Source organism: Acyrthosiphon pisum, chromosome A1 (genome assembly GCF_005508785.2).
Source record: "Acyrthosiphon pisum isolate AL4f chromosome A1, pea_aphid_22Mar2018_4r6ur, whole genome shotgun sequence".
In the NCBI taxonomy this organism is placed as follows: domain Eukaryota; kingdom Metazoa; phylum Arthropoda; class Insecta; order Hemiptera; family Aphididae; genus Acyrthosiphon; species Acyrthosiphon pisum.
Window position 1 is genome coordinate 98016893 of NC_042494.1, and position 11667 is coordinate 98028559.

The 11667-nt window shown below is 27.0% G+C and overlaps 1 protein-coding gene across 6 annotated transcripts in view; it reads left to right on the forward strand.

Annotated features, from left to right (window-relative positions):
- LOC100160869 (beta-1,4-N-acetylgalactosaminyltransferase bre-4) overlaps positions 1 to 11667 on the forward strand; it is a 54472-nt gene that overhangs the window by 40605 nt on the left and 2200 nt on the right. For all 6 annotated transcript variants that reach the window (XM_001949187.5, XM_003244001.4, XM_029487870.1 and 3 more), the window contains 3 exons: positions 5834 to 6079; positions 7615 to 7798; positions 9410 to 9628. In XM_001949187.5, the coding sequence (XP_001949222.1) occupies positions 5834 to 6079; positions 7615 to 7798; positions 9410 to 9628 (649 nt within the window). The remainder of the gene's footprint in view (positions 1 to 5833; positions 6080 to 7614; positions 7799 to 9409; positions 9629 to 11667) is intronic.

An 11667-nucleotide genomic window follows, 5' to 3' on the forward strand; every position in this document is an offset into this window, starting at 1 on the left:
ATTCGTGGGTACTTGAAACTTCTAAAGTATACTATTATATATCTATGATAGTACCACGTTTTTTTGTTGATGTATAACGCGTTATAAGTACCTAATAAATATTATGATATGATTAATTTGGAATTTATTATAGGTACCTAATATAATATTATGTCTTATACAGTTATACCTAGACTAACATACCGTCTCCGCTCAGAATCGTTTTTCTTATACAATGATATTATATCATTGAATTCAAATTTAATACCATCCATTATACAGTGACCCACTTGTAACCTACTGTACAGCAGAGCGAAATCCACTTACCCACCTTTTTTTATTTTTTTTTGTAAAATAATCATTTAATAAAACTGTGCGACATCACCAACTTTTTTATTTATTTTTCAGCCAATGTTATATGTTTTACTACCGCAATGTTAAAAACAAAAATTGCATAATATTTTAATTTTTTCTGTTGTTAAGCATATTATGTATACTTATCTTATCAGTTGTTTGTACGAGAGTATAATAATTTGTGATTAAGAATTTATTAAATATTAATAATGTCATAAGAGCTGAACAAAAATAAAAAAAGACCTTCAGTTTAAAATTCGGAATAAACGAAGAATAGGTAATATTTCTAATAAAAATGTGTAATCATACAAAGGGGCAAATTAAAAATAAGTTAAAATATGAATTTGTAGCCATTTATTATAATATTAACCTATATTCTATACTAATATAATATAAAAAAGACAAATTGTTTGTTTGTTCGGAGTAATCTCTGGAACTACTCAAGTAACTGATTTTAAAAATATTTTTACTGTCAGAAATTCAGAAAACTCCACTATCCCAACTATATGTACTTTTAGATTCTATAGGCTATATTTTATCTCGATAGGTGGCCTTTACTTGTTTGTGTTGCAAATTTGAGAATTTTGTATAGAAATAATATAAATAATAGCAATATAAATAAATAATAAAAATAAAAGTTTATTATAGGGTTGCTATTGGTTAAAAAAAATAAATAGTTATTAAAATTGAATATAATTTTAGACCTGTATTTTATAAGACTGTAAAAATCTTTAATAGAGATTAAGATGGGATAAATCCACGGGAATTGTCACGGGAAGTTTTGAACATCACTACTTCCAGTATTATATTACGAATTGAACACACATTTTGAATCATATAATGTTGGTGTTGTTAACGGGTGACGAAGTGCATGGGATCAGCTAGTTTATAATAAAGTTAAAGTTTAATAAGCATACAATTCGTCTTGAAGTTTCCATAAGCCTTAAAATCTGCTAGCACTCCAAATATATAAGGGTATAAAATATAATTTCTTAATTGATAAATTATACAATATTTAAACTTAAAATTACCTATACGTAGAATTTTTAAATATAATCTAAACTATAAACGTTCTTTTAAACCTAATATTTGTGACTTGTGTACTTTTTACAATTGATATTTTTTAAATTTTCATTTTAAGAATCTCTTAATACTTATAACGAATAAAATAGTTACAAATATTTCTAAAAATAGTGTTTCTATATTAAAGGTTGATTCATCTTCCTATTATACTTATTGCGAATTTTCTAAGCAATATTTTTATAACTGTATATGCAGTTTAATTTTCTTGATGATTTTTCTTTTAAATTTAAATAGAGCACCTACCTATTATTCAATACTTTTGTTTTAAAATTCTGTTTAGTTACTATAATAATATCTTATACAGTTATACTGAAGTTTATTCGTTAAACAGTGCAAACTTTAATATTTTGGTTTAATTCCTTATGCCTCTTTTATGTTTTCGTTTATTATTTCTCCAAGTCCTTTTGGAGTTTTTGTTTATTTTAAGTATCATGATTCACGAATACATATAAAAGCATTTTAATAAGTTTCAAATTATTATGAAGATAGATGATATGTATATAATTCTTAATAATTAAATATTAAAAGTCAAAACTATTCAAACATACATCGATATATGTATATTTATGAATTATAAATATAAATAATATATTATTATTCAAAATGTATTTTATCTTTATTAATAAAGAAAATTAACTTCATATTACAACTACTGTCATTAAACAAGTTTATTCATAAATAGGTACCTACATAAAAAGTTGTAATAATTTTCAAATAAATCGATCAACTCAACTCATTATTTACCTCTATATAATTAAATTTTTATACAAATTATAATTATATTAGATACATTATTACAATCTGTTGAACATAAACAATAAGTAATATTAATAAATAACATGCAGTTCGATAAATGTGAAACACGCGATCCAAAAAAGATCCAAACAAGATCCAAATAGACCATTCGGTAACAGAACCTCAAATCCCTATTATACTAGACTTTTATGATAATAGGTCTCTAGATCGATATATTTTAAGACAACGGTTAATGAGAGCTGAGAGGTACAACACGTTATTAATGAAAGGGTTGGCGTGATGCCGTGGTTTGATAACTTAAAGTGTAACTTTTTAATGGTTATTTTAATTTTAGATCGGCGTGGAAAGCAACATTTGTCCTGTACCAAAGGCCAAAGGGGTACCTATATTAAATCTGAAGGCTATGAATTGAAATCCTTATATATTTATATATGGTGGATATTCTCTAGTTTGGTAGAACCCCATACTTGGATTCATACTTAGATGATCATACTGTTCTGATAACTGCTTTGTAAATAACAGTATTTTATTTTTGAGATTTATGATTGATTTTAAAATAGAGCGAAGTGAACGGAAACGAGACATAAGTTGTATGAGTGCGGTTTCACAAGGTTTATCATTTGTTTAGTGTAAAACCTAAACATATTGTGGATAGTTGTAAGTAATGCAATTGTGTCGGTACTTAGTTTGAAATGATTGAATAGAGGACATTCATATCTTTTTAAGGTAAAGTTTAACTGGGTAAATTTTTATTTTCCTGTTTTTTTTCCCCAAGACTCAATTTTATATAAATGCAATTGAGCCATTATGACAGTTTAAATTTAAAGCATGAAATTCTGTGTGCTCAGCGAATGTAGCCAGAAAAGTTTTATTCGAATTAGGTACCATGTCAGAAGTGTATATAAACATGAAGAATTTTCTTTGTTTTGATAAAATATAAAGGACTGGTTTTCGAGATTGTATTATTTGTATTTAGTAATCAGAAAGTATGGTGAAGAGATAAAACATTTAATCTAGAATAGGTGTCGGTCATGCTAACAACCGAATACTTGATATATATTCAAAAGTAGCCCAGGGCAGAATTATTTTGTTTCAAAGGAAACTGAGATTTTATCTGTGATTCTAAGGATTTTTAGAATTGTATTATACTTAAAATAGAACCCAAAAGAGATTTTGTTAGCATATTATGTTGATAAATTAGTGGTGTGATTCTATATAAAAAAAACTTGCCTGATTGGCATTTGGCTTGCACCCTGCACCCTGCAGTACATGTGGTGAACCTATAACATGACTATTTTGTATGACGAAGAATGAGAATCGTAGCACGTAGCACGCTACTCGATATTTTTCACTTCGAAGAAAATGTATTAATAAGTAACCATGACAACGAAAACGTTACGCTAGTAACGTTGGTATGAAATCGGTTAGAGTCAGAAAATAAAAATATCTGTACCTAGCCCAAAAACATATTTATGTTAAACTAGTTTTTTGAAGATTTTTCTAAATGTGGGTAACAAACTGATTATACAGTAAGAATTCAAAAAAAAATTGGGCTTTTTTAGTTTTAAAATAACAATAACTACAATTTTCCATTAGGGAAGAAAATAGGACAATCGTCATTGAGTTGAAGATGTGAGTGACGGACATGATTGACTCTTTATACAATTATTTATACTATTTTATTAGTAATAAGATCGTGGCTAGGGGTTTTTTTTAGGACGGAGTTTATCAATATCAGCATAATTTCTAAGAAGGATTAAGAAAATAGGTTTAGCCCCCCCCCCCAGGATCAAAAAAAAAAAATTGTGATATTATTGATGAATTTTTTATTATTAATCATCCATGTATACACAAACATACGTCATAATAATATGACTATTGAGTATACACTATATTTTACCAACAACGAAAAAATATTTCATAACGAAATTATGGGTATATATATATATCAATCAAAATAGACATTTGATCGTATACAGTCAGTTGCGTGCGGACATAAATACATCTTAATTACGCATTGTCAGTATCAATAAGGCATTTTAGAGTCAGTGAATTTTCTAATTTTTGTTGAAGGAATTGTGTATGTAAGTTTAAAGTGTATACAAATAATTATATAAACTGATTTCATATCATATCGTGGGATACTAATCCATATTAAACACCTTGTGAAATATAAATTGTATTTTCGTTGTACAAATGTATAAAAATAATTGTGTAGGTCGGTATTAGGTATTATTGTATTAAATATATTTTAATTATAAAAACAAACACACGGAAATAGGTAGTTGGAAATAATAATTGATTATATATGAAAGGTAAGAATTCAGAGATAATTGGAGAAAGTAAATGGAACTCATTGCATTAAATAAACAATATTGAACTTTGAAACTTAAGTGCTAATAATAATATTGTTGTTTGACATATATTTACTATTTAGTGATTCATTATAACTTTATAATTGCTTTGTTTGTAAGTAATTGATAATAAACTACTTTTTTTTCAAATATAAAATAATAATTAACCTAGCTTTATTTTTTTTTTTTTGTAACTTATAGTATCTATAGTTGTACGACTACAAGAAATAGATGATTGGTAATAATTTCTGCTGCTCTATAAAAATATTTTAATATTTTTTTGAAAATATTGATACATAAAAATTAAATTTATTAACAACTCGTTGATATAGTTATATTAAGTTATAACTTAAGTATTTTAAATTTAAATGATTGTGGTGAAGTTGCACTGGAAAATGTTGGTCTACTTCTTCTCTCACACATAATTTTAAATGCTTATAACAAATATAACTTTTTTTAAATTTGATTTTTAGATATAAAAGGTCTCAAAATGCTGTTTAAAAATTAAAAATGAAATCTTAAATGTATGTTATTTATCAAAAAAGTAAACAACCTATATAATTACATATAAGTGTATAACTATTAAAAATATTAAAATATGAAATTTTTTTCAAAAATGTTATTATTATGTGTTCAAATAATGTCAAAAATGTTAATAGGTGTTACAATGTGTGTTAGCTATTAAAAGAATAAATATAGTAGGTATCCATTATTCCATTTTTCTCAAGAACATATAAATCATATGGAATATAAATTAATTACACTATGGAAAAAATAATTAAATGTAATGATGTGAAAATAATATTCAAACAATCAGAATTTATAAATACATCTTACAAATGTGGGAATAAAAGTAAATGAAGTAGACCCGGGAGAGATTACACATTCCCGTCAAGTAGGTAGTACTGGAGTAGACCCGAGAGAGTTTATCATCAGGAGAGCTTACAATCGCCCTTATTATTATCAAAAAAATAATCAATATAACGTCATACCTATTTTATCTTCGTTATAAATACCTTTTGATAAGATATTTTACAGTACCTATATAAAATAAATAATATACATAGACAATACTGTACGGCTCTATGATTTAAATATACGAGTACAACTATAGATATATTAATATGTTAGTGTTTGGAAAGATAAATGTTGAGTGAAATAATGCATTTTTGTAAATATACCTACACAGTATAATAATATCTAAATCTACTACAACATTTTATTTCAACGTTGTACAAGAATTAATCGTATTCTATAATATAATTCTTGATGACGAACTATCGATTTTTTTTCACTAATGTTTATAGATGGAACAATGCGTTTGCTTGTACCTGCTCAGGAAACGTTGGAAGAAGTGGCTCAGCAGTTATCATGGCTGAGATTTTTAGAAGGCGGACACCAAACGCCTTTAGACTGTCAGGCGAGATATAAAATTGCAATTATAGTGCCTTATAGAAACCGACTAGCCAATCTCTGCTCGTTCCTTTTAAATATGCATCCATTTTTAACAAAACAACAGTTGGATTACACTATCTTTATCATAGAACAGTTCGGTAAGTCATTTATTATTTAATCATTTTAATAGGTAGGTATGACAAATATTTAAAAATAATATACACTATCAAAATATTAAAATCAGTGGTTTTAGTAGGGGGACGGAGGGGGAGTCCCCCTTCTTATTTACGGTAAGATTATGCGTTCCCTTTAATATAAGTCTCCAAAGTCCGGGAGATACTACTAAATTATAGTAGCTTATTAAATGGCTTGTGTACACACACACATACACACACACACACACACACACACACACACACACACACACACACACACACACACACACACACACACACACACACACATCGATTAATCACCGAATTTAAACGTATTTTATTACGCGCCAATAATCTCCATATTTCTGTAGATAATTTGGCCAATTTTTCAGAAGTTTGTCTGATAATCTAAAACAAAGACTTTTTACTACACAACCGTCTCTTGTATCAGTTTTAGATAAAGCTGATCCTTATAAAGATTTATTTAATAATTTATTGATATATTTAACCATACTTTCTCCAGATAATTGGCCTGATAACTGTGATGTACAGTTTGGTGATATAAATATAAGCCGTTTGTTTAAATAATTTCAAATTAATCAAAGAGCCTGTGTACGAGGATTTCGTGGATACAAAGTGTCTTATCCTTCAGTAAATACAGACATTGGACCATGAATGACCGCTGTAAAGACTATAGTTATTTCTTCTACCGAATGTGAACGGTCCTCTAGTTCAATCAACGACATTGTTTCTTAAAAAAGAAGTGTGTTGAGTAGTGTTTATATTTCATCGCAGCTTTCATTAATTTTACTGTTAGGTACACCAATTGATAAATTCAATCCTAATATCTATATTAAAACCTGGATATTACCAGGGAAAAGAAGTGCAGATGAACAATGTAATCCAAAAAAAAAAGAAAGATGATCTTATACATCTATATGGTTATGTTTAAACAAATAGTTACATATACTGGTTAGTGGTTTTACAGTACTGGTTACACTTATAAATAACATTTACCTACATAGCTTATGATACCTATGTGATATAATACTTATAATTTAAATAAATTATTAAACTGAAAGAATATGAATGGTTATATTTACTGTAAATTATTTTTTATTTGTTTTTTTAATGAAATGTTTAAAATTAAAATGTAAAAACATATTATTTTTTTTTAACATTTCAGGCAATAAATTGCAATTTATTTTTTACTTAGCAGGCATTATATTATGTTTTAAATCATTTTCCTTAGGAGAGAATTTGATTTTACATACTATTAACATAAACTTTTTATGAAAAAATTACAAAGGTATGTGAAAGAAACAAATTATACCTAGTTGGTACCTAGTAGGTTTCTTTAAAAAGTTAGGTTAGATATAGACTTTGGAAGAACTTGGGAACGCTCCTCAATTTTTGGTGACTTAAGTCCCCGCTCAACATTTTTGCCCACTTTAAGCACTGATTAAAATCTATAAATTAAGTTATTCAATCGATTCACGTTAATATGATTTAATTTTGCAAATTTATTTTTTAACTAGACGATGGACTGTTCAACCGGGCGATGTTAATGAACGTTGGGTTCACCGAAGCGTTAAAGTTACACGATTTTGACTGTTTCTTTTTCCATGACGTAGACCTTATACCAGAAAATGACAGAAACATATACAGTTGTCCCGATCAACCAAGACACATGTCAGTAGCTATTGACAAGTTTAATTACAGGTAGTTATAATCATATAAGATTGTTTAGTTGTTTTATTTTTGTACATACTGAGACTGAGTGAATCTATTAATTAACAATGAACATTAATTACCTTGACAAATTTTCGTTGAAAAATTATCTTTTCATCTCTTTTAAGTAAGTTATTAAATTAGAATATCATATTTTTAGTTTGTTTTTAATTATTCTATGACGAAACAAAATTTTAATTTCCTATTGTAAAGCCGAATACATTTCTAAAATGCCTATAAATAACTATTAACTATCAAATATTTAACAAAATAAATATATTTGTTTTACAATATTGATCTAATCCCCAATTGATCTAACCTCTTATCAGAGTAATAAAGTTTCAAATTATGAAATTAATAATGAAGTTATCGGTAAAAAGTTTTGGCCCAAAGTGAACTGTTTTAAAGAACAGTGTAAAAAGCATTTTTTTCCTAAAACATTATATTTTATCAAAATAATAAACATTTTCCGTTAAAATAACCACTATAATATGTATGGTAGAAAATATATTGTATTGCGTTACCGTGCTTACTTAAATAAATTTTATAATCAAAACACAACTTCATATATTATTATTATATTTATCAGTTTATCACACAAGGCTTACAAAGTTTATTGTAGGGTCCTTTTAAAATAAAAAATAGTGGTTAGGAAAAGGTTCTGCATAAATATATGGTAAACGCAAGGGACAAATTGCCCAAACGTAGAGTTATCAAAATTGCTTATAAAAGAATATATTAAGTATAATATTATTATATACCCCTCGTTGGACAGTTAATTAGAATAATCTCGAATCCTTTTATACGAGTTAACGAGTAATAATTATAGACCCAAGTCTAAAAAGGGCATGAAAAACTCTGCTTTTATAGTCATTCATATTATAAACGTAGTGGCTCTTTTATTGAAGAACACTTATTATATTTTATAAAATATTAATATTTTTGAAATTGTTTTTTTTACATAATTTTTATTTGTTACAAAATTAAATTTTTGTAAAATAACAATACATTGTATACTATTTGTTATTATTATAATTTTTTTAGTTTTATAAACTACAACATATATTTGTTATTTCGTGTTCCGAAGCAAAACATAATTTAGAGTAATTCGATAACCAAAAATCGATTTTTTTCATATTTAATTAATTATTTTAACAAGACATGTTTAGACAAATGGGGTAAAGTGGTATAATACTGTAGGTATTAGGTTCATTGAAAAATACATTTATTTTCTTGTTTACGAATGAAATTATAAAAAAAACTTTAAGAGAACGTCAAAACTTTGTTTACAACAACTTAAAATTAATACTGAACCCAGAACCACCAATTACATACACTATTATATTTATACGTAAAATGGGCCATTATCGATTAACAGTCATTTACAGTATGAAATATTCTAGTTGGTAATTCATTCACCAATTTCAAAAATAATTATAATTTACCCTATACTCTACGTAATGTGTTCAATATATTAGTAGTTCACGAATAATATGCTTTTATGTTCTAACCATTGAACAAGATAGAGATAGAATAGGTGTTGGTTATCATAATATGATTATTATAATAATAACAATAATTATTTCGACCACGTGTGTTCAGACTGCCATACGTGGACTTATTCGGTGGAGTGATAAGCATGAGCCGAACGCATTTCCAGCTGGTCAACGGATTCAGTAATATGTTCTGGGGATGGGGCGGCGAAGACGACGACATGGCGTCTCGGGTCAAGGCACACGACCTCAACATCACCAGATACCATCCGGACGTGGCACGTTACCATATGTTGACACATGCCCAACAAAAGGCTAACCCAAAAAGGTATAACGAACTAATTGTATTAAGTACACTTTTATTATTATTATTATCTATTATTGTTGTAATTTGTAGGTAAGTATATCAAAATTCTTAATCTTTAATCATAATATCATATAAACGCGTATTGTAGAAAAAAAATATAAATCTTATGCATTTATGTTATTATTGTATAATATAGGTGCCAACAAAGAAAGGTTTTTACAGAGCTCATTCATATTTTTAGGAAGGATGATATCATAATATAAAGCCAAATCACACGTATAATTTTATTTTTGTAAAATAATAATATTGAACAGATGTTATTTTCTAGATCCATATCGCATAAATGGTGGCCTGTAATTTAGCTAACGTTGTATAATATTTTGATCATCTGTAGTTATTTCAGCCAAGATTTTACTGTGTTCTTTTAATTTTGATATGATACGTAAGAACGTAAAGTACTATTATTATAATTTTATGATTTGTTTTTCTCATCCAATAATATCATCAAAAATTCACTGAACTGATCAATGATGTCGTTAGAATATAAATAATAGATGGTAATAAAGTTGAAACATTTTTAACTTCCGAAAGAATTCTGTTCAGTAACTGTCGTAAAATAATATGCACCGTTGGTCCTGTTTAGTTGTGACAGACTGTTAAGCCTTAAGACTATTATTTTTTTTTTAGATTTTATATTTTGAAAATTTATCATTGTCAGACTACTTATGAATTATTATTTATTTGACTGCATTTTAGTTTTTAAATTTTTTTTTTAAATGTTTATAGAAACATATTGAACAATATTCGTTCTATATCTAATTATAATCCTTATGTAACGACTTACAATACTAAAGTTGTAACACTTGTCAATTATAAATAACATACAATATGATTCACCAAGCATGCTCAAACCCCATTTCTTTGTTAAGATGACGCCACCACAGTATCTGTCTTACAAGTGCGTAACATAACAAATTTACGCTCAGACGATCACGTTTAGCTCCGTTAGTTCAAAATTAGAGTGAATCAGCCTATCACAAAACTTATTGATGGTAAGAACATTTACGATAGTTCAAATTTTTAGCAAGTTATGCGTATATAATATAGCGTAAATTAAAAATGCTCATAACTCACTTAAAGACTGAATAATCGTAAAAAACCAACATACGAACACAAATAATGTTCTTACCATCAAGTTTCATAATAGGTAGATTCACTATAATGTTTAAACTAATAGAGCTAAACATGATCTGCTGAGCGTAAATTTGATATATTACGCACTTGTAAGACGGAGACGACACATGCGGGTGTGGCGTCCTCTCAATTATGCGTTTATTCAAATATTCTGATTTTTGGATTTTTATAAGTTTATTTGAAAACCATAATTTAAAATAGGTACTTACTACTCAGATTTTTTCGGTCATTTAAGGAGTCTCTTAACTCTCATGGCTATGGTACAAATTTCTTTTTTTTCGAATCAAAATAACCCTATTCTTCTGTGAATTGTTAAGTAGATGATTTTTTTGAAAATGTGTATGAACGTATAACGTATATAGTGACCAAGTATGTCAGTATACACTTATTTTATACCTTTCAGTAAAAGTATCCATATAATATATTTAAAATGAAAAAATTGTGTACAATAATGAAGATCCACAATTTAAAAAATATATATTTCTAGTACTTATACTCTACTAATATTATACTATACTCCAGTCTTGTAAAGTATTTGAGTAAATGTATTTAAATACTTTTATTGTATTTAGAATACTTTTTAAATACTTTTTGAATAAAGTATTTGGAAAGTATTTTAAATACGGTCTTGGACGTATTTGTATTTGAAAATCAAATACTTTTATTTAAATACTTTATCGATTTTTTTTTCAATAAATGATTATTTATTATCTTTTTTCTCAGAAATTTAAATAAATCCAATAACAGTAGTGATGAAGATAAAGATGTCAGTACATCATTTTTTACATGGTCCCAACAAAAATCTGAAAATGTTTCAGTTGAAAATGAATTGAGTGAATTTTTTAAGAAAGGCCCCACTAAGAAAC